General features: G+C 43.5%; 1 protein-coding gene across 2 annotated transcripts in view; it reads right to left on the reverse strand.

Annotated features, from left to right (window-relative positions):
• The window catches only part of clcn6 (chloride channel 6), a gene marked incomplete at its 5' end in the record, with an annotated part of 90996 nt that overhangs the window by 39077 nt on the left and 27209 nt on the right, over positions 1–24710 (reverse strand). For both annotated transcript variants that reach the window (XM_084333212.1, XM_084333211.1), the window contains 8 exons: positions 1257–1374; positions 2737–2903; positions 4007–4120; positions 11226–11358; positions 11619–11677; positions 12132–12199; positions 16023–16149; positions 23694–23800. In XM_084333212.1, coding sequence (XP_084189338.1) covers positions 1257–1374; positions 2737–2903; positions 4007–4120; positions 11226–11358; positions 11619–11677; positions 12132–12199; positions 16023–16149; positions 23694–23800 — 893 coding nt within the window. The remainder of the gene's footprint in view (positions 1–1256; positions 1375–2736; positions 2904–4006; positions 4121–11225; positions 11359–11618; positions 11678–12131; positions 12200–16022; positions 16150–23693; positions 23801–24710) is intronic.

Raw genomic sequence — 24710 nt, forward strand, 5'->3', positions numbered from 1 at the left:
CGTCATGGCCAATCAGAGAAACGCGACGCACTCTTCGGCTGTGATAAATATAGACGCAAGGGGGGCCGTGAGCAGCGGAATCCTCCTCTGGTCCGGCACCCGCGCCTGCTCCAGCCAAAGGTGGCGCTGGATGAGAGTGGCCAGGGCGCGCTCCATCCCGGCGGCTATCGCCTGCAGCTGGGTATGGTGCAGGATGGCTCCAGCCGCCTTGGCGTGAAGGTATCGTTGATGGTCATCCAATACCGACCCGCCCGCCATCAGCCCCGACATGTAACGCGCCAGCTGCGCGATGTTGGAGGTCGCAGCCAGGCTCTGAGTCGAGGCGATGTACACCTGGTCACTCCACGATGCCAACTGCCTAGCCGATTTCCCCTGGGGAACCGGCTTTCTTTTTTTCTCCTCTCAGATTTTTCTCTGTTTTCTCCCCGTCCCAATTTAGTCGTTGTGCCAATTCCCCCCCTCCCCTACCTGTTTGTTGTGCGCGCGGCGACAGCCAGTGCCTCTTTTTTCACCTGGCAGCGAGGACTCTCATTGGTGAAGTGTAACGCGTGGGAGGGCACGCTGCCTCCATCAAGTCCTGTCTCTCGCTGAGCAAACGCCCAGACCTGACCTGTAGGCGTCGCTGTCCACTGGCAGGGAAACCAGGGCCGGAACCCGGCCATCTCACAGGAGATGGAGGCTCAACGGCCCCTCGGTGAGGCAAACTCACCACCGGGCGCCGCCCAGGCGCACCTGGCTGCCACCGCGGAGCCAGAGATGCCCCACGACGCACGGAGGACGCTGCGATAGTGAAGCGCTGGTGGAGGGTAACGTTGTGAGCATCTAGACCCTCCAACGGTGAAGACATTATCTCTTAATTTTTTCGTAAATTTGCGAGAGAGAAAAAACAAAGATACAATGTCAACGTAACTCCTTTCCAACAACTATTTCGGCACTAAACTTAAAGTGGTGTGTTACAGACACTTTACGGTGGTGAAAATAGGGAAGGAGCTGATGGTGTGGCCACGACCCCGCTTATGTAGAGGAGCGGATGTGGGTGTGGCCAGGCGGATGGGTGTGTGCATGTGGAGAAAATTATTCATTATTAGATTGGATAAAGGGATAGTTCCAAGAGAGCAGAGCGTAAGCTATACGATAATATAACTTCAGAATGAATGAATAATACCAAACTGACTTGAATTGCTGGCTTGAATGTTAAGATGAATTCTGATTCATCAGCATGTTGGTGAGTTCACACACTCCTGCAGATGTCTTACCAGCACTGTGCTGTTGTGGGTTGTGGGGGAGGACAACTCTCGACATTCTCCCAACGTCATGGATGCAACAAATATCACCATTGTCGTCACCATGGTAACCAACAGACTTTCCAGAACCCTTAAAAAAATAAAATAGTGGTGAAAACAACAAGTGAAACAAATCAGTCTAAATACAGATCTGAACTAAAACAATAAATAAATCTATGTCATCACGTTGGCTAATATTTACATTCTAAAACTGCACGGTGTCCCAAAAATACACAATTTGAGTCTCAGTTTTAAAGGCTTTCAGTAAAGTGTCCGGTGGATTTGTTCATGTTGTCTCTTGACATGTGTTGATAGCTTCCCTGCTGGTCACCATTCTATTCAGTATTCAGTATAACTACATCATGGTACACATTCTCCTTTGCGAGAGTTGGACGATGTTCCATTTGTGTTCCACTGTCAAACATCTCTGCCCAAACAGGAAGCAAACTAACCGGTGCTACCTTTAGTCGTATTGTTTTCCCTTAAATTTTGGATTAATAATATTATATTATTGTCTTCCCCCCCCCCCCCATTTCTTGTCTCTTTTATAAATAATAACCGAAATTATGTGGAAAAAAGTTAAATAATTACATTTCATACTCATACTCTGTAGTATGAACTCCTTTTCACACATACAGAACCACAAAATCGAATTGAGACCTAACATTCTTTATTTGTATTGAATCTGAAAATCGTGTCGTTAATCGTAAATCATTACACGGCTACTCAGCAAAGAGAAATGGGTATATAGTCTACTTTCTACCGTTTGTGGTCCCTGTGATGTATGTGGTGCTGTCCAGGTGCTATATGTGGTGCTGTACAGGTGCTATATGTGGTGCTGTCCAGGTGCTGTATGTGGTGCTGTCCCTGTGTACTGTACTGTATGTGTGGTCCTGTTGTCATGTACCATCTGTGTCTGTTGTACTGTGGAACTTTGTAAGTTATTGATGTCTTTGAACCGCTGTCACAAAGACACATTCCTGTAAAATCTTGAAATAACAATTTCTGCAACCGAAATAAACTACCTCCTGCAGGAAATTAGATAGAGCTTCAAACTGCTTTTTTTGTCTAACCTAAACATTTTAAAACCTATATAAAAACACATTTTATATGTCAGGTTTTTCACACAAATATTCCTTTTCTGTTCCCCTTTGATGTATGATAAGGGGTAATTCAATGTTTAAATGTTTTAATTCAATCTTACTTTTTGCTATTAAGAAATCCCTTTGGATATTGCATAGGTCTTTATTCCTTCAGTAATTACAGTATATGAATAAACTAAAGGGTCCACAATACATGGTCCTCAAGATGTCACAGATGAGAAGAGGAGAAGAAAAGAGTGATCTAGGATCAGTCACATGACCATGCACCTCACTTATGAGCCAATCTGGTCTCAGAGTTTAAGATGCTTGATATGGATTTATCAAGCATCTTAAATGGCCCTGGTTCTCACCTGACGAACTTGGCCTTGGGGTGAATGTGTTTGAAGCGGTACTTGGACAGCCTCCTGTTGATGCAGTTGAAGAAGGCCCCTAGGAGCCCGCCGACCACCCCCATCAGGACGAAGAAGGCCAGGTCTACCACCGTCCACAGGTGGCAGTTCTTATCACCGTCTTGACACTGGAGGAGGGGACAATGGATTTGTACTTCACAATTATAATTTAGGTACTTAGGCCCATATCCAGACTGACCTTCATTGACTGCGACTGTAGAAATGGTTAAAGAAATAGTTCTGATTCTTGGAACCCTAGCCGTATGACTTACTTACCGAGTCCTTTCTCAGCACAATCCATGCTGTTCCTCATACTAGCTCCAGATAGTTAGCCACAAACCAATGTAATGTCAATGGGGTTGAGCTCCTGTCTGTACAAGCTGACTGAAGCTCACTGAAATCGACTGTGTGTGCACTGTGGAGTAAATGTCAGTGAGCCTCAGTCAGCTTGTACAGACAGGAGCTCAACCCCATTGACTTTGCATTGGTTTGTAGCCAACTATCTGGAGCTAGTATGAGGAACAGCATGGATTGTGCTGAGAAGGGACCCTACCCATCAACAACATCATAGGTAAGTAAAAAATAGGGCTGTGGTTCCAAAAACATGAACTGTCCCCTTAATATTTGTACTATCCCTTTAATACAAGTTAGCCTAACTTAGCACAAATTAATGGAAGCAGATTTGGATCAGCTTTGTGGGGCGACAGTGGCTCGGGATTCCCGATCTTCCCGGGCAGCGTGTCGATGTGTCCTTGAGCAAGACACTTAACCCCCAATTGCTCCCGATGAGCAGGTTGGCACCTTGCATGGTTGCCTCCACCGTCAGTGTGTGAATGTGTGAGTGAATGTGTGAGTGAATGGGTAAAATGTGAGTAACAAATTGTAAAGCGCTTTGGATAAAAGCGCTATATAAAAAAGCAGCCATTTACCATTTAAGCTAGGCTAGCTTGCATCCGGATAGCTTTCTACTGAACGCACAGAGAGGAAATTGGTATCTATCTTCCTGTCTGACTCTGGAGAAGACGGTGCATTTCCCCAAATATTGGCGTGTTCCTTTAATTTTACTTCATCATTAAGTATTGTAACGTTAACATTCCATCAAATGCTGCTCTCTGTTTTATTGTAACATGCATATAAAACACGTGCGCACACAAGATAAAGCTGCACTCAACCAGATATGTTACAACATGCAGTTTCACACACAAACAATTTAGAAAACCAGCCTTTTAACCTTGAACTCCCCAAAGTTGAGCAGGCCAGGAAGCTGGAAGGAGCCCCACTTATTGTACAGGAGCCCAGAGCGGAAGAAGTTGAGAGTGAACGTGGCCGACATGGAACAGAAGAGCTGTGGTGGGAAGACACATCAAACCATCCTTTTTTATTTTTGATCCACTTTTTCTCCCATTTTTCTATATTTTCTCCCATCCCAATTTCGTATCATCCAATTTAACCCTCCCCTGTCACGAACGCCGTTTCTTGCCTCCCACAAGCCGGCTGCAATGTGGACTAAGTCATACATAGCACAAGTCCCCTCCGGTACTTGAGGTAACAGCAGTCGCATCTTTTCACCTGCGCAGCTCGATCACTCAGTGGCGAGGAGTAACGCGTGGGAGGCTCACGCTGCCCCCGACACTTCCTGATTCTACTGCGCAGGCGCACCAACCGACCTGTGGGAGTCGCTGTCCACAACGCCCGATCCCCACCCATCAGTTTCCCACCCCCTAATACGGCCAATGTGTATTAGTATGAACGACCAGCTAAACTGAAAGCAATGTGGAGCGCTGGGCTCGAACAGGCAAGCCCAGCGTCTCCGTCATTCGTGGCGAGCGCCTTGCCCACTACGCCACGTAGCCGCCCACATCAAACCATCCTTAACTCATTGATTGCCACGCTGTTTTTCCATCTGTACTACTTGGCGCCAGCGTTTTTGACAATTTTCACGATGTTTGCAGAGTGCAGACCCATCGTATATTCTATATTATAGCTATGGAGACAATAGTATGGCTCATTTTAAAGGCAATATTTATACTCCAACAGGGAACAAACCGTTCATTTATACATACCTTCGTTCCAGCGCAATCCCAGGCTAAAACCCGTCCCGTTTTAAAATAATTCAGTCTTGTTTCCTGGAACGCAAGATATTACGTGTTTTCTGTGCAGCATGACACCTATATTATTTCCAGGTCAAAGGTAAGCATGACCATAGTAGAATAGTTCTATTCACAAAGCCACCATGGGGGGGGGGGGGGGGGGGGGGGTCCCAGCGTTTTCTGACACTGGGATCATTACAAAGGCATGTTTTATGATGGGGCAGTGGCGGGTGGTCCATAGAGGGCGCTCGGGCGCCGCCCCCCCTGGTGGAGAGAGAAGGAGAAGAAGAAATTGTGTTTTTTGATTTTAGATTATAGACCCCTAAAAATAAACTAAACATGTTTAAAATAAATAATAATTACTCATTTGAAGTATGTTTCTGTTTAAAATGCACAATAATGTTAATATATCAAATATAAATAATTGTTTTGTGCGTGCTATTCTCCCCCAGTTTGTGCCTCACGTCACTCTCTCCTGATAGAAATCTAACTCCATACCTGAGTGCTAGACTTAACGCTTACTGAGTGGGCGTCACTGCGCAATGCAGCCAATATAAATGGATCAAGCAACTAAATCTGCGTCTTCAAATATGATGTCTGGGGGCACGGTTTTCAGAAACAGAAAATACTTGCCGCTTCCAGGAGGAGCCAGGAGTATTTTCATTTCAGATTCAGGCTGTGAGTTAGCTTAGCTAGGCTATACTCGGTCGTTTAGCTGGTTCGGTAATAAGAAGTGTATTCTCAGAAGTCGGAGAGATAATCACGAGATACTGTCCATTCAGACAGTGTTGGATCTAACTAAATGGATCTATATGGACACTTTTTATCATGGAAAGTTCAAGCCCGGACCACAAAACAACAACAAGTGAGTCTAACTATTACTATTGACTATTGCACAAGTAATTTAAAAAAATAAATCTACGAAGGGAGGGGGGGGGGGGGGGGTCATCACCATTTCTCCTCTTCATAGTAATCTCCAATAGTTCGCTCTCTAGGCGATCACCATTGCCGAACGTTATAGTTGGCTCTAGTGGCTCTGGGGTGCTCTCAACTCTGTTGTCTGCGACAGATAATGTTACATGCTCGGGCCGCTTGGACTATAGTATTTTTACGATTTACCAGAAGTGCCGAGTCCAATGTAGTCTGGTGAAAATACACCTTATCATGTGATCGTTTTGTCCTCTTCATAATAATCTAGTTCGCTCTCCATTGCATAGGCAGTCCGCAGGCTAGTGGCTACTATTGTGCCCAGCAGTGAGTGAGCAACCCCCCCCCCCCCCCCCCACGCCACAGTAAACTAGCCCAGTTCAAAAGGTAAGCGATACTGCCACCTATCGGGATTCAATCGTCATTTCAATTTAAATTCACTCAGAGCTACCAGGATCACACAAGAAGGTCTGGCTGACTGTTTAGTATAATAATAAAAAATAATAATAATAATAAATAAATAAACTAGTATACTAGTTTTTGGCTGCGAAAGCATGGCAGTCAAAAACTAGTATACTCGTTTTTGGCGTTCAATGAGTTAACGGTGCTATAGGTAAGATTTAGCCACTAGATGTCGTACTAGAGCACCATGTCATTTATTCAATCAGGTGCAGCATTCCACATGGAGGAACATGTAAACAACAACATACATTTTGGACCCACCAACATTTTTGAAATGATACATTCGTAAATCAATCGTTTTTTGGGGGGGAAAGTAGGGCTGCAACAATTCGTCAACGTCGTCCATGACGTTATTCATGACCATATTCATGAACGACGCATTGCATTGTTAACACTATGGCGTCCGTCCATGTATATATACGTGTTTTGAAAAAGCGCGATGTGGACCAGAGCCACGAGTATATACGTGACGAGTTGTTATTGTTTTATTCCATATTTATAGCGCTTCTTAGGTACCCGATCCACTACCAGCATCTTTTCAGATATTTGATTTTCGAAACAAGCAGTACCGGCCAAACCCGCTTAGGGGCGCCATTGCTCCACTGCAGTATCATTGTGAATAATATATTTTTTTTAAAGTACAATTCTGTGGGCGGATCATAGTTCCTTGATCCCAGCAGAACATCCTCCATCTTGGATTAGTTTGGCGAGCGGTTTTTTCAGCATGGAATAATGGGATTTATGATTAGCCAATGTGCATATCGATCTACCAGAATCCGATGAGTGGTGGGAAATGCTGCCGGCGATCACATGGCCTGACGGTAGGATAATATTACCCCAAATTACAGCTGGATTGGACATTGTTTTATAACGTAACGTGATTGGTCAATGAAAATGCTATATTGAACGCACACTGTATTGCAGATCAATAATAGTAATCGGCGTTCCCCGCCGCCCCCATTTCATCCATAGATGCTCTGTAATAGTCCGGATGCTACGCAGTTTGTTTTATTTCATTCGTATATATACAGCAGAAATGGCGTTTGATATAACGGCGCCAACGTTTAGCCTATTATCCAGCTCCCGGGAAAAAAGCCTAGACGAAAAGTGTGTTATACCTTATATTCACGACGCTATAAAATGACAACCAACCGATGGATTTTTATTTTGTTTAAGCCAGTATGAAGGCACGGTTTATGCACTCAAGTGACAATGAGAATGGACAGATAGCAATACTATAAATGATATATAAAGCTTGTTGAAAGTACATCGGTTTGTTTACTTTCTGCTGTCCTCTGAGGCCTAAATCCGCGCGGGGCGCCGGTTGTCAAAGTGTTAACTATGTGTCGGCTTTGCGGTGGAAATGGCAGACGTTCAATGTCATAACATGCGGAACGTGTATTCTATAGTGCTCAATTAATCACGTTCAAAATATAAATAACTTCTCTTAAACCACTATTCGTGATTCTGCCTAGGGCCACTGGGCCAGGACTCGACAGTGCACCTTTCGTCCGCATTTGATAACTTCCGTGTTTCATATCAACTCCAGCTGCAACAGTGCGGAAAGGAAGGTGCTGAGCCTGATACGCTGACCCCCCCCCTCTCTGTACATTCAATGATTTCAGAATCAGAATCAGAAAGGTTGCCTTTATTGCCAAGTAAGGAATTTGATTTGTTCATTTTTGGTGCGACATTAACGAACAGACAATTACGGTAGAATAAATTAAGAAGGTAGAATATATAGTATGTCTCCATAGCTATAATATAGAATATACGATGGGTCTACAAACAGCGTTAAAACGGTCTGAAACGCTGGCGCCAGATATCAACACAATGGCCACCAAAAACTAGTTAACTCGTTATAGCCCGCCAATCAAATTCTGCCAACAACGAGTAAACTCGTTATTGGATCGCTATTTCTTTTATTCGCTATTTCCATTCATAATTCATCCTGCTATGCTGTAGGACTGTGCGTCACTCAGACCGAGCCCACAACGGTCCGATACCGCCACCTAACGCCCTGCGGCCGCTATTGCACTCCATTTGAAACTATGTGGTTTGTTTTCCTGGCCGAGCTGCAGCGTGCAGGCGGGGTCTAAACACTCCAGCAAGACAAGCGCTTATAGGGATGGCTGCATGTGTCTGTGGTGTGGGCCGTGTCCCGTTGCTTGCGATCAAAGCACGGAGGGCCGCCGCCCCCCCCCCCTCGATGATGAAACATAATACCGATAATCTAGCGTTGATTTCAGGATGATTATTGATCCAGGCGAGGAGTGGCACGATTTATAGTGGAATACAGTAAAGCGCTGTTTGGCGGAGTTTCCTGGGATTACACAGAATCACTCTAGAACTATACTCATATTCACCATGGTATAAAACGGAAATATATGGATGAAAAAATTATCCGTTTTTTGTATGTTGACCGGAAGAAACTCACTGACAATCGACGTTGTTATTAGATCCATAGCTATAATATTTAATATAGTTTTAGCACTACAAACACCGGCATCTACCCCCATTGCATTACAGCGCTGGCACAAGCGGCCATATGCCTACAGCGACCTCTGGCGTCCAATGTGTTAAAGATGAGTGTGTCAATGAGTTAACACTTTGGATGCCAACGACGCTATAAGTCGTTAGTTCATGCCGCCAGTTGAGTGCCGCCAACGACATATAGCGTTTGTTTGTCGTATTTTTTTTTTATTGGTGATTTGAATTCATATTTCATCAATCGAGCCTCACGCTAGTGTTGCAGAGTCTCTCTGAGCTCAATTGGGAAGATACCGCCCCCTATCGTCTCTCCCTGTGTAACTGCACCCCATTAGTTTAGACCAGGGGTAGGCAACCCTAGGCACGCGTGCCTGCATAGGCACGCGGGGGCATTTGCATAGGCACAGGGGGCAGCATTAAAAAAAATAATAATAATAAAAAAAGAAATTATTTAATTTTTTTTTATTTAATTTTTATTTTTTTGCTTTGAAATATTATAGTGAACTATTTTGCACTGTTGTCGCATTTATCTTGTTGAAATCCTCCCACAGGTTCTTTTTACTTCCACATATTTAATTGAGACCCTTTATTTGTTTATTATTTCAATTTAGCTGGAAATACATTGCTACATCATTCAGTAACATTTGCAGAGCCTTATAACAAAAACATTATTACGGTCACCATTGTGACCAGTGGGATTAATCAACAAATTGTATTATTTATTTTTCTATTTCATTGAACATTGCACATGTTAAAAGCCATTTTTTTACTCAAAATGTGAGTATTACCAAGTCAACTTGTGTTCTTAAAACAATGACAATAAACATAGTTTTATTAGGTTGAAATAATGTGGTTGTGTACTTATTTTTCTGTTAACGTATTATGGATTGAAAACTGAAAACCTTAATGCACAGTAACTGAACTCAATATTTTTAAGTTCTGGTAACTAATAATTTTTTTTTACAGTGTAGTCTTGCGATCAATCAAAACTTATTTACACGATATACCTCACATTCACCCTCCATTCACATCCTGGTGTTCTCCATTAGGCTTGTAGGTGGAGCTATGACAGCACACGTACAGTACACACACCGATGGTGTGTGATGTGTCCAAAAATGAATGGGCAAATCTGAGTGAAATGGTCGCACTGTATGCAGCTGTTTGTCTGCATTGCATTCTCCCCCCCCCCAACTCAGATTTAGGGTTGATACAACCATCATAATAATATTGTTAATAATAACAATAACAATAATGATGTAATAATGTAAAAATTATCATTAAAAAGACCTGATTATGAAAAAAAATTACGATGCATGGAATATTGTTGAGGCACACTAGTTACAACTATATTTCAAACAGGCACTCCATGTCAAAAAGGTTGCTGACCCCTGGTTTAGACTGATGAAGGGGGGGGGGGGGGGCAATTTCCTCCTTTTACTTTTCCGTCAAGCCAACTGAAGAGACCCAAGTTGATCGCCGGCCCGGAAAACGCATGGAATATATATTTACAGTACCCAACGCTGTAAAATATATATAAACGCGATCGATATTTGGAATGGCGATCCGGAATTGTAATAATCTTTTTGGATAACATCTGATCTGAGGTAAGGAATCTATTTTACCAGTCTTGGGATAATCAGAGCTTTTTTCACAGATATATCAACGTGTCCCATATGTGTGTGTGTGTCTGTGTGTGCGCGCTGATCAGGAAATGAGAGAATCGATATTTCAGCCCGCTTCTATAGCGTGCATAAGTACACATATACTATCGATAATCTAGCGTTTATTTGAAAACGATTCATAAATAGGCAGAAAAATTACAACGTTTTTGTGTATGCCAGAATATTCCAGTAAATGCCGTTTATCACGGAATCTATATATTTTCCTGAAAAACGAGGGCTTTTCAAAATGCTATAAAACGGAAATGAACCGATTAAAAAACAATCCGTTTCGACAATGTTGACTGCAAATTTTGGACCACTGGCCCGATTTCTGAGCCCTGCATCATTTACCAACGATGTTGCCGGCTGAGTTTTTTCTCAACACAATCTCCCTATAAACTCTCAGCACAGCACTCTCAGATATGAACTTCTAAATACCTGAAAATGGTCCATGTCATTTTACAGACATGTGTAACGTTAGATCAGAACCCTGGTATAGTAGGTGGGGCACTAGCCAAACACTGGTCGTGGCTTTGGCTGGTTTGTGGCTCGTAAGCTTATCGACTCTTCTAGACACTAGCAGGTTAATCAACTGGGCCTGGGATTTATCATGCATCTGAAAGTAAGAGTACTGATCTGAATGAACTGACCCATAAGCCATAGTGACCTGACATATTCTTAGAAGTTCAATAAATATGGGCCTGGCCATGATTTTTAGCTGGTAGAACCATGAAAGTAGCCGATGAATCTACAAATCCACTGGCCTCTGTGGGCGGTGGATACAAATCACCCCGGACTCTCCTGCTAACGTTCCCGTACCACTTTCCAGGTGAGCGCCTGGTTCCAGAAGGACGAGCCTTCCTCCAGGCTGAACAGAGTGCCTCCAATGGGAGCCCCGAACGCAGCCGCCACCCCTGCTGCCGCGCCCGCCGACACAAAGTCTCGCTTGTCCCTGGAGGAGAGAAGAGGAAACACACAGGTTTGGTTCTGGATGGTAAAGAACATAGAGTGAAATTCTGCATTACTATTGTTTTTTTTCTCCCTATAAACTCACAAATGTGTAAGCGATGGGGACAGTACATTTTGTAAATGTGTGTGTGTGTGTGTGTGTGTGTGTGTGTGTGTGTGTGTGTGTGTGTGTGTGTGTGTGTGTGTGTGTGTGTGTGTGTGTGTGTGTGTGTGTGTGTGTGTGTGTGTGTTTAACAGCCGTACCGGTCACTGCGGAAGTAGGGGAAATCGAATCGGATCTTCTTGAAAGTGATGCTCTGAAACTGAGTGAGGCAGATAACATCTGATCAGTTGCACTAACTGCACATGACCTATAAGTGGAGTAATAATGTAGCCTATAATAATGTAGAACTTCATCAGTCGCCATTGCATTTTGTCCCATCGTCAATAAACTCTTGACTCTGGTGAAGTGCATTTCCCATAATGTTGGCGTTTTCCTTTAACAAGATAGAATTGTTGCAGTAATCACATGACAACACTGTTGTGCTACAGATGGTCCCTGACACACTGTGTATAGGAAGGTATGAAGCTCCTTAGCCACATTAGCATTAGCCACATCTGGTATAGTAAAATTAGCCAGATCTGCTATATTATAGTTATTCCCATCTGGTATATTAGCATTAGCCAGATCTAGTATATTAGTACCATGTTTGCATCTTAAGTTTAGAATTGGAATGAACTATGATGAGATCTGATCTAGTATGTGTGATTCTATACCTGAGGGAGGCCGGCTCCCACGATGGCTCCACTGTGGATCATTGGGCCCTCCTTGCCCACAAACAGACCTGAGTAATCAAACAGACACAGACAAAGACACAGACACGGTTATCGATCGCCAACAGTGACTGATCACAAACGTGGTCCACAGGGTGTTGGCATCAGGTGGCTGCCCGATGAGGTTCCAGGAATATTTAAAAAAGGTCCAAACCTCAGTCAAAACGTAAACAAAGAAAAACTAAACAAAATAATCGTTCTATCACAGTTAGGCATACCGTGTCTAACTATAGCCTTTAATTCACGAGTATGACCTTTACGTTATCAATTGACTAGGTGATTGGACGATGATACATCATGGTTTGGCTTGTATGGAGCAGGGTGCCAGCCAGATGTTGTTGCAGCCAAGGTTGTGTTGACACCCCTGGAGGCTGATGTCAGACCAAGGCCAGGGACCAGGGTGACATACCCGGAGGGTGGTATCAAACCTAGACCTACTATGTACTATATATACTGAGTACTACTATGCGAGTAGTGAGTACTACTATGTACTATATATACTGAGTACTACTATGAGAGTAGTGAGTACTACTATGTACTATATATACTGAGTACTATATGTATTATATATACTGAGTACTACTATGTGAGTTATACTATGTACTATACACACCAAGTACTACTATGTACTATACATGTTCTACATTGCACTACTTTTATACCTATTCTTATGTCTGCACTTTATGCATTGCTCTTGATCTGCCCATTTTGTGCCTGTCTTTTTTACTGCTGTGAAGCACTTTGAGCTGCAATTCTTTTATGAAAGGTGCTATACAATTAAAGTTTATTATTATTATTATTATTATTATTATTATTATTATTATTATTATACACACTGAGTACTGCTATGTAATATATACATTGAGTACTACTATGTACTATACACACTGAGTACTACTATGTACTATACACACAGTATTACTATGTGCTACCATGTATTACACAATGAAGAGTGTGGAAACGAGGAACATGAATGCGGGAGTTAGTTAGTTTAACAGAAGTCTACTCATCGTGTATACACCCATGGACTTTGTTTGTTTGTCATTGGACCAACTTGTAAAAAAACTACTATTGGATCGACCGCCGCCAAGTGTGGACAAAAGGCATCTTTGGGGCAACTAACGTTAAGTCTTACCACATTTGAAAAAAATAATGCATAACAAGAGAGGCAAAGCTGGAAGTGCACCATTTAAACCTCATCTAATGAGAAAGGTTATGTATACAATGATATGTATAATATGTATATATAATCATATATATTGTGACGAGCCTGGTGGTGTTCAGACTCGTCGCGGTTCAAAAACAAACAAATTCAACTGTCCACACAAGCGCAATTTCAATAAATAAAATATATTTATTGAATAAGGCAGAATATAGTCCGATGGGCAATTAGGGAAGTCGTAATACAGTCCAAGGTCAAAAACACAAAACAGGCTCTCGTACAAAAAAGGGATTGTTCAATACTCAGAGTTTGTCTTCCGGTCCAGGGTCATTACACAAGGGGGTTTCTCAGCCAGTCTAGGGTCCAGTACACAATGAACACCTTCTCGCCTTCACCTCTCCTCTCAACAACCTCTCACCTCGCAAAACTCCATATATCAATCTCTCTCTCTCTGTACTCGCTCCTACCTCACCTCCACTCAACAATACTCTATCTGTCCTAGTGTTTTATGTTATGTGTGTCTGGTGTGTGTGTGTGTGTGGGGTGTGGGTGATCTCGTGGTGCACAGGTGTGTTCTATCAGTCCTAATCAGCTGCCTAATTGATTATCCTCCTCCAGTGGCAGTAGTATCTCCCATCCTTCACGTAGCCATGGGAGGGGGGATGATATCTGCCACAAATATATATATATATATGTTCAAAATCACAGAACCGTCCCTTTAATGCAATAATCTGCTAAAGCAAACCACAGTTGGGTCCTTTACTAGGGATGGGTACCGAATCCGGTACTTTTAAGGGTACCGACCCAATCACGTCGGTACTACCGAATACCGATTCACGCAAGATCCACCGGTGCCACATTTTGGTACTTTTCTTTAAGTCCGATGACGTCAATGTTTTGTTTACTGCGAAACGAAACCTATGAAGTGTGCCGCACGTTCACGCGCACAATACACGCTTACCTAGGATTTGACTTGATTCAACAACAAAGCAGTCGGGGCAATGGCAAGCCGAAAACGGTCGCAAGTGTGGTTACACTTTACAAAGCTAGATGCAGACAACGCTTGCTGCAATATTATATATTATATATATATATTAACAAATTGTTCTAAATAAATAATAATGATAATAAATCATTTGAAGTTTGGAATTTTTTTTTACAACTGAGGTAGGTAGGCGGCTAAGTGGCGCAGTGGGCAAGGCGCTCGCCACTAGTGCAGGAGATTCTGGGTTCGAGCCCAGCTCTCGGCATTGCTACCAGCTTGGCTGGTCGTTCATACTGACACAATTGGCAATGTTAGGGATGGGAAAGCTGGTGGGTGGGTCCTGGTCGTTGTAAACAGCGACTCCTACAGTTCGGTCGGGGCGCCTGCTCAGCGAGGAAAGGATCTAAGGGGGGTAGTGTGATCCTTCCACACGTTACACCCTCTCAGTGAGAGTCCGCGCTGCTAGGTGAAAAGAAGCGGTTGATTGGCTACACATGTGTCGGAGGAAGCATGTGATAGCCTCCACTCTCCCAGACCGACCGTAGGGGGTAGGTGCGCAGCGACCAGGAAGGGGATTGGGAATTGGCATAACGACTAACATTGGGATGGGAGAAAAACTGAGGAAAAAGGAGGGGAAAAAACTTTTTAAGAGAATACAACTGAGGTAGGTAGATTACATTTTTAGAGACTAAAGTACCGAAAAAGGTACCATTGGGTACCGGTATCGGTTCAAATGTGAACGGTACCCAACCCTAGTCATTACCGTATATTTAAAGGGGAACCATCTTATAAATGGCCTTTTCCAGTGTTTAGCATTGTTTCCTAGCTATGTGGACTTATATTAATAGGATCTATGTCTCTAATTCTCATATTGGCGCATTCTTCCAATTCTCATCTCACAATATTGTCCCTCACTGAACTGAGTCATCTGAAACTTAGCGTACCTTTGACGTAAGAGGTTTCTCATCTGCATAATAACGCCCGCCCCCTCTGTTTGTTTCCACAGACCGCAAGGAAGGAAGTGCATAGAGTTAGCCTAACGTAAAATAGTATGAGCAAAACACGCAGGACATGTGCTGCTCCCGAAATGCTCCCGCTGTTTCTATGTGGAGTGAAAAGTGAAAGTGCTTTGCATCCTAGACTAGTCATTAATTTACATGGTAAACTAACGTTAGCGGCTAGCTAGCTAAAGCCACGCTGATGATGACAGAGAGGGACAGAGAGAGAAGAGCATGGGTGGGGGCTCTCCGGTGAGGGAGCCGTCAGAGACAGAGAGAGAAGAGCACGGGTGGGGGCTATCGGGGGAGGGAGCCGTCTCTGTGTGTGTGTGTTTGTGTGTGTGTGTGTGGCATATTATTTTCTGTAGGTTCACTTTGACGTTAGTAGAGTAGTATGGGCGGAGCTACAGGTGGGGGTCTGTCACTCAAATTGCATTCTCAGTATGGGCGGAGCCCAGCCTCTAAACGGCTTAAAATCTTGAATTAGAAAAATGCTGTTTGAGTACTTGATTAGGAATACAAAACAATGAATTTCTTGGAAAAAAAACCTTACAGATGTGTTCCATAGACTCACAGGCATTGTGTAAAATTGCCCAAATAGTGAAAGAAATAGTAAAATAGTTCCCCTTTAAGTAGCCTAGTTCTGTCATTATAGCACATGATAAGACGATTGGCGGCGGCCTACGCACCTCCAGCGACAGCGAACACGACTCCGATGGCCTTGCAGAGGAATGTGCGGAGTCGTACTATCCCAGGAATCTTCACTCCGTTCAGGTAGCTCTTGATCTCTGGGATCCCGGAGCCTGCAGCTACGGGCTGGATGGCACAAGACCCATAGATGTGACCACTTCTACTTTCATTTGGAAGTCACCATAGATGTGACCACTTATGCTTTCATTTGGAAGTCACCATAGATGTGACCACTTCTGCTTTCATTTGGAAGTTTTTTTTGGCAGATTATGAACACAAACATAATGTCACACATCATGAAATAATGGTCGTCACTGGTTGTAGATGATGATAGTTAAAATTATTGCGATTACAATCAGTGAATTGGAATAGTTTAATTGCATGTCGAGTAGATTTGGGAGGCAAAGAAATCAGATGAGCTATCTTTACATAAAGGCATTATGCCAAAGTTCTCTCTCCCTAGGAACAGATTTGACCAACCAACAAAGGTCCTTAAAGGATAAGGCCGGTGTAATTAAATGTTTTTCTTATTGTAAACATAGCCTATGAAAAGACCAAAACCGGGACCTGACACACGAGGGAATACAGGGGGGGGGACAAGTATTTAATAAAGATAATGTTGATATCGGCCAGAAAAGCAATAACGAGACTGTGGTACAAGGAAGACCCACCGACAATAGCACAATGGGTAGGAATAGTAGAGGAGATACAGGATATGGAGAGGATAACGCACATGCTGAGGCTACAGGAAGAGAAATTTGGGGAAAGATGGGTAAAGTGGGAGGATTATAAATGGAACGAAAACGACATCACAGAGGAAGAACCAAATGCAACACAAGAGGGCGAAGGGTAAAGGAGGAAAGAAGTTCAAGGAGGGTCTCTGAACCCATGTCACACACTTTTGCTTTAGTTAGTATTTTCTAATTTAATTTGTTTTGGGTATTAAACTTGTTTTATGTTTTTTGTACTTTATTATTTATGTCTGTTTAACAGTGTTGTATTAATACTCAGGGATGATGTGGTTTGTATATGGGTGAATCAAAAGGCAAAGAGAAATTTAATAAAAAAAAAAAAAAAAGGGGCGAAGGATAAGGGAAGAAAGAAGTTCAAGGAGGGTCTCTGGACCCATATCACACATGTATGCCTTAGTCAGTATTTAATTTTAGGTAGGTATTTTTGTATACCCGTTTAAGGGCGGTACACAATCAGTCTTTGTATTAAGTACCTGGAAAAACAACTGAAGTGGAACCAGATAACTAACCATGCTAACCATGTAACCATTTATGTGCACTGCATTCTTTCTTATTGTGTTGTTAGTTTCATTTTTGTGTAAGTGTTGTTTGTCTATAAATGTTAATAAAAATTTAAGTTTAAAAAAAAAAGACCAAAACCAATAATGCATTTCTTCTAAGTAGTTCTACTAAGTATGATCCAATCCATCCAGCCCAACACCAGATAATAGCTCATATCCAGAAGTGAATTGTTGTCCAAAAGTTATTAAAACAAGTAACAGAGCCGTACTGTTTGTACTTCATCATTGCGACAAACACGAGCATCGTACAGTAGCTTTACCCGGAGTTACTGTATGAAGTGACAGCGATCATAGCTTTACCTGGAGTTACTGTATGAAGTGACAGCGATCATAGCTTTACCTGGAGTTACTGTATGAAGTGACAGCGATCATAGCTTTACCCGGAGTTACTGTATGAAGTGACAGCGATCATAGCTTTACCTGGAGTTACTGTATGAAGTGACAGCGATCATAGCTTTACCTGGAGTTACTGTATGAAGTGACAGCGATCATAGCTTTACCCGGAGTTACTCTATGAAGTGACAGCGATCATAGCTTTACCCGGAGTTACTGTATGAAGTGACAGCAATCATAGCTTTACCTGGAGTTACTGTATGAGGTGACAGCGATCATAGCTTTACCTGGAGTTACTGTATGAAGTGACAGCGATCATAGCTTTACCCGGAGTTACTGTATGAAGTGACAGCGATCATAGCTTTACCCGGAGTTACTGTATGAAGTGACAGCGATCATAGCTTTACCTGGAGTTACTGTATGAAGTGACAGCGATCATAGCTTTACCTGGAGTTACTGTATGAAGTGACAGCGATCATAGCTTTACCCGGAGTTACTGTATGAAGTGACAGCGATCATAGCTTTACCCGGAGTTACTGTATGAAGTGACAGCGATCATAGCTTTACCTGGAGTTACTGTATGAGGTGACAGCGATCGCCTCAAGTCTGCCTGAACTGGAACTACTTCTGAGGCGATCGCTGTCACCTCAAAGTAATTCTTTAACTTTACCTCGTAAAGTAACTATATGCTTGTGCTCATCGCAGTGAGTTTTCGGAAAACAATGGAGTTCTACGACCTCTGGATATGAGCGTATAATCTGGCGTTGGCTGGACAGACCTAGAAGAAATGCATTGTTGGTTCTGGTCTTTTCGTAGTGAGAGAAAACGGTGCTTTTTCAATGTATGTGATGTATAGATTGGGGAGAGATGACCACAGCTAAAATGGTAGATCGAAATGTGCATGGAAGCAGGAGACGGTGATAGAACGGTGGTGGAACCAGTGGTTTCACAGGCACAGGCCGCGTCAGCGAGGGTTTTGTTATGAATTCCTTAGAAGAACATCTGAGATTAGAGTGTACTGTCTCCCAGGACAGGAGGGAGAGAGGTTCATCTTAATGAAACGTGACCGAGAGCGAGTAGGACTGAGATCACACAGAGGACTCTCTCTCTCCTCTTATCACGAGAGAGGGGGGGGGGGGGGAGGAGGAAGAATGCCACGACATCATTACAGTAGCTTCGGCTAACACGAGGAGGGTTCGGCTAACGAACAGGCCTGACCACTATTGGACTGAATAACAAAAGGACAATCTGAACACACCGAGAGATCATTAGAATAGACTCTTCAAGGACGATACAATTTGATAACATCTGATAACATGAGGTTCTGTTTATAGCAATAAAACAACGCTTCTCCTCATAAGGTATCTCACAGTGTCGAAGTGTCGAATTCTTACGGAAGTGGAGAAGTATTATGGTTTACGGATTGCACTAACGGGGGGGAGATAAGGATCTTATCTACCAGTATCGGAGACGTCAGGACCATTAAAAGTACACAACGCAGAGGAATTGGATGGAGAGCCAAACAGACGAAGACGTGATACTGGCCAGTTTGATCAGAATCTTACAGTTGATGCCGTTGTGACCCGGATTTGCAAGAGATTAAAACAACGGGAACAGTTGGTTGTTGATGACAGCCAGAAAGCAAGCGATAAGAACAACGGATAAAGACTTTTTCAATAATGGGGCGACAGTGGACAACAGTCATCAATGTGTGGGAGAATCATGATCGAAGCAAGGCCGGTCAGCCCTGGGAGAGAGCGGCGAGTCGAGCGGTCAGGAGGCGAACCAGCGCTGTAGGGGAAACAGCGCTCCGATCAAAAATGTGAGTTCACTGTGCACACGGTTGTTTTGATTTTATAGCCAAATAAAAACGAACAGATAGTGAATCCGTAAACGTAAACATTTCTAGTTTGACACAGAGAGAGAATGCCAGCTGTAATAATATGAGCAGAGAGCCATGGTGAAAATCGAGGGTGTTATCTACAGAGAATGAAAAGCAAATGAGGCAGGCTGCACAGTTTTGGTTTAAGGAGGGTAAATGCGAGATGAGGAAAGGGGGGGGGGGGGGGCGCTTGAATCAGATCGAAAAATTGTTATGGCGGGACTGTTTTCATAACAGAAGGAAAGTCGAAAGGAGATTGTACCAGTGTGTATTATGTCCGATCAGGCAAGAGTATTAGTCTGAGAAAGCGTCCCCTGATAATGGATAGGAAAGAGGAAAAACAGCGGTGTTTTCAGGCCTTGGAAGGAGGGGCAGCGTTCGTTTTGTTTGTGAGAGAGTAGCCATTATGAGCGAGTCAAAATGGCCGTGAGCACCACGAGGAGATAACAACAGATAAAGAACCAGGAAGTGACACGTCAACTAAAACACCATGGAGGAGGAGTAGGTCGCCACCTAGTGGCGGAGGGGGGGTAGTGCTGGGGAGTTTTCATTACCCATAGGGGAATATTTAGATAGAGGCCTGTACTACCATCTAGTGGCGGAGTGGGGGAGTGATTCAATAGTGAAACTAATGAGATTAAATAAGAATTGCACAGAAAGATGGTGCAGTTATTTGAATGGGTTAATAATTGAATAAAGAGGGAGTTTGAATTCCAGTGGGGCCTTCTCACACCTAATAAATAGGCAGAGTCTTGAGGGGACACGTCACCAGAAAGAACTGGCGCGCGCTGGGGGTCACCCGTGGGACAAACGTAGAGCGCCGAGTGGGTATCGTTTAGCTGCTGGTGTCACGCCGGAAGACAACAAAACAGGGAACAGCCCTGTAGGATTAGATATGGGTGTGGAGAAGGTGGGGGACTAATAGAACAAATAGGAGCTTGCAGAGGAAAAAAAATATATAGAGAACGAGCTGCAGGCCCAAAGCCATGGTAGACTAATAGCAAAACAAGGGAAGTCGAATGGACAGACGACTGCCGGTGTTGTGTTTCTGCTTTCAAGGGGGGAATGACACCGACAGCGATGGAGATGACCAGGAGACAGACTGGAGGAGGAGGAAGCCGCAGGGGCCAGGCACCGCAGCCTGGTACACAGATCATCCGCGACGAGAGAGAGGAGACGGCGGCGGTGGAGGAGCAGATGTGGAGAGGACAGCCAGAGACACTGAGCAGGAGCAGACCAGGGGAGACATTTTTGCCTAGGGGACCGCGCCCTGGAGGGGGGACCAGCTCAGGAAAGGAGCCGTCACTGAAAGGGGCCCTTGCCCTAGAAGACGGAACCGGCCCAAGATGGGAGGTGTACTGTAAGAGAGGGAAGGGAGCGCTCTGATTTGGATGTGGGGTACCGAATAGGGGGGCCGAAGGGTTTAGGTGTGTCGTTTGAAAAGTTGCAATCTGTGTTTTTCTCTGTCTCTCTCTCTCTCTCTCCTCCCTGACCGTTGTTTATCCTTTCTGGTTTGGGTGTGATGCGGGTAATGGAAAACAAAAGGAAAACAGCAGACGGCGGGGCCCTAATTGTTATGAGTCTATTTTTGTGTATAATTAATTGAAAAACCAAGTAGTCTTATGATTCTGAGGGGTGATAAGAATCAAGGGGGGATTGAGAGAAAACGGTGCTTTTTCAATGTATGTGATGTATAGATTGGGGAGAGATGACCACAGCTAAAATGGTAGATCGAAATGTGCATGGAAGCAGGAGACGGTGATAGAACGGTGGTGGAACCAGTGGTTTCACAGGCACAGGCCGCGTCAGCGAGGGTTTTGTTATGAATTCCTTAGAAGAACATCTGAGATTAGAGTGTACTGTCTCCCAGGACAGGAGGGAGAGAGGTTCATCTTAATGAAACGTGACCGAGAGCGAGTAGGACTGAGATCACACAGAGGACTCTCTCTCTCCTCTTATCACGAGAGAGGGGGGGGGGGGGGGAGGAGGAAGAATGCCACGACATCATTACAGTAGCTTCGGCTAACACGAGGAGGGTTCGGCTAACGAACAGGCCTGACCACTATTGGACTGAATAACAAAAGGACAATCTGAACACACCGAGAGATCATTAGAATAGACTCTTCAAGGACGATACAATTTGATAACATCTGATAACATGAGGTTCTGTTTATAGCAATAAAACAACGCTTCTCCTCATAAGGTATCTCACAGTGTCGAAGTGTCGAATTCTTACGGAAGTGGAGAAGTATTATGGTTTACGGATTGCACTAACGGGGGGGAGATAAGGATCTTATCTACCAGTATCGGAGACGTCAGGACCATTAAAAGTACACAACGCAGAGGAATTGGATGGAGAGCCAAACAGACGAAGACGTGATACTGGCCAGTTTGATCAGAATCTTACAGTAGGCATGTGTGATGACAGTGGCTCTGGGGGTAGAGCAGTTATCTGGTAATCAGAAGGTTCCCGGTTCGATTCTGGCACCTCCCGGCAGCATGTTGAAGCATCCTTGAGCAAGACACTTAACCCCTAACTGCTCCTGATGAGCAGGTTGGCACCATGCATGGGTGCTTCTGCTGTCTGGGTGTGAATGTGTGAGTGAATGGGTGAATGTGAGGCCTAAGTTGGGGCGGCTATGGCTCAGGGGTAGAGCGGGGCGTCCAATGATCGAAGGGTTGGTGGTTCGAATCCCGCTCAAGCCCATGTCCATGTCCATCCCATTCCTGTTGTGTCCTTGGGCAAGACACTTAACCTACTTGCCTCGTATGAATGTGTATGCATGTGAATGAATGTTGGTGGTGGTCGGAGGGGCCGTAGGCGATGATTATTCGCCACGCTTCCGTGAGTCTGCCTCAGGGCAGCTCTGGCTGCAATTGTAGCTTACCACCACCGGTATGACTGTGTATTGAAGGATTTGGGGTGCTTTTTCAATGTATGTGATGTATAGATTGGGGGGAGAGGATCACAGCTAAAACGGTGATCGAAATGTGCATGGAAGACGGTGATAGAACGGTGACCAGTGGATTGAATACACTGCCAGCGAGGGTGTTTTGTTTTGCATTCCTTGGAAGAACACAGATAAGAGCGAGTGTACTGTAGGCCCAGAGCGAGGGAGAGGGGTGACCTCTTTAATGCAACAGTAGAGAAACGTTTTGAAGTGTGTGTAAAGGTTAAACGCGGTTGTCATGACAGAGCGTCGCCTGACAACCGGAAGAGGGGCGGGGCTATCGTTTCTATGACGAAGATCCTATAAAGCTGACAGTGGTTCCGGGTAGGGCAGACTAGAATCTGACCAAGAGCGAGTAGGACTGAGTTCACACAGAAGACGCTCTCTCCTCTCATTGAGAGGGGGGGGGGGGGGAGGAAGGAGGCCACATCATCACTAGCTTCGGCTAACACGAGGATGGTCTTGGCTAACGAACAGGCCTGACCACTATTGGACTGAATAACAAAAGGACGATAGACGAACACACCGAAAGATCATTAGAATAGACTCTTCAAGGACGATACAATTTGATAACATCTGACAACATCTGATTATGAGGTTCTGTTGATAGCAATAAAACAACGCTTTTCCTCATAAGGTATCTCACGGTGTCGAAGTGTCGAATTCTTACGGAGGTGGAGAATTAGGATGGTTTATGGATTGCACTAACGGGGGAGATAAGGATCTTATCAACCGGTATCGGAGACGTCAGGACCATTAAAAGTACACAACGCAGAGGAATTGGATGGAGAGCCAAACAGACGAAGACGTGATACTGGCCAGTTTGATCAGGATCAAACAGTATGAACGAATAATGGCCTCTGTGAAGCGCTCTGAGTCAGAGAAGAGCGCTATATAAATCCAATCCATTATTATTATTATTATTATTATTAAAGCGCTTTGGATAAAAGCACTATATAAATACAGTCAACTTACCATTTATGTGTTGACAATAAGAATAAAATGTAATTACACCGGCTTTATCCTTTAAACAATGTTGAAATGGCATCTCGTCGAGGGTGATCGGGTTACTCTAACCTGACTCAAGTGTTTATTTGAGGTCGTTTCATTTGTTGTTGGAGCTCAATCACTCGTAGTAAAGGGTTGGCAGAGTACATGGAAACACAGCCAGCGTGACCTCAGCAGGCCTTACCTCGACGAGGACGAGCACGCTGGCAATGAAGACGAAGGTCATGTTGAATGCCAACAGCTCCAGGAGGGACAGTGCCAGACACCCTCTCTCACTGCACTCCTCTACAGCTGTGAGGGTTCTGGCTAAGGTACAACACCATTGTAAACAGCTCATATCCTGGTTGCAGTCACCTTTGGTCTCCAATCAGTGCTTTATGTGACCATCTAACGTTTGGGGTGTATTCATATTCATTTATTGACATATTTATTTTCATATTCATATAACATTTTCTGACCATAGATGGAAAAGTAAGCTCTTTTTATTTAACTCAAAATACAGGTCTGTTTTTCAACAATGCTTACCTTACAAACATTGCAAATGTAAAGAAACCTGTAACAGACAGGAAGGTCATGTAATGCTCATGTTTAGCTGTTTACACTTAGTCAGTCCTCATATCAAAAGGTGAAAAGAAAGTGCTATCCAATATCTTTTGGTGGTGGGCTATTCTTTTGTTTACATTTGGACAAGCAAAATGGGCCTTTAAATGCCGTTTTCTACCCTGATCACTAATGTCCACATGTAATGGGGCTGATACTGCGTGATAGTAGGCCCGTTGTGTAAAGTCATTCCTAAATTAAAATACCCTACTGCATCGCTTGAATTAAATTCTTTGCAGAAAGGCTGGATTTTGGCTTCCAACGATAATGAATTAGACTTTTAGCCAGGTCATGTTTTGTTTTTTAAGTCAGGTTTTTAAGTTAAGTATAATAATAATAATAATAATAATAATAATAATAATAATAATAATAATAATAATAATAATAATAATAATAATAATAATAATAATAATAATAAATAATAATAATAATAATATGATGATGTCTTTTTAACAGTGGATTTCCTTAAATATAAATATATATTTAAATATATAATAATTAAAGTACTATCTTACTGGACTTTTACACCAACATTGTACAACTTTACACTTTTTTACTGTACACTTACTGTATATTTTACATTTTAGAATGTATATCCCGG

Source organism: Notolepis coatsorum (assembly GCF_963971535.1).
Source record: "Notolepis coatsorum genome assembly, chromosome: 17".
NCBI lineage: Eukaryota > Metazoa > Chordata > Actinopteri > Aulopiformes > Paralepididae > Notolepis > Notolepis coatsorum.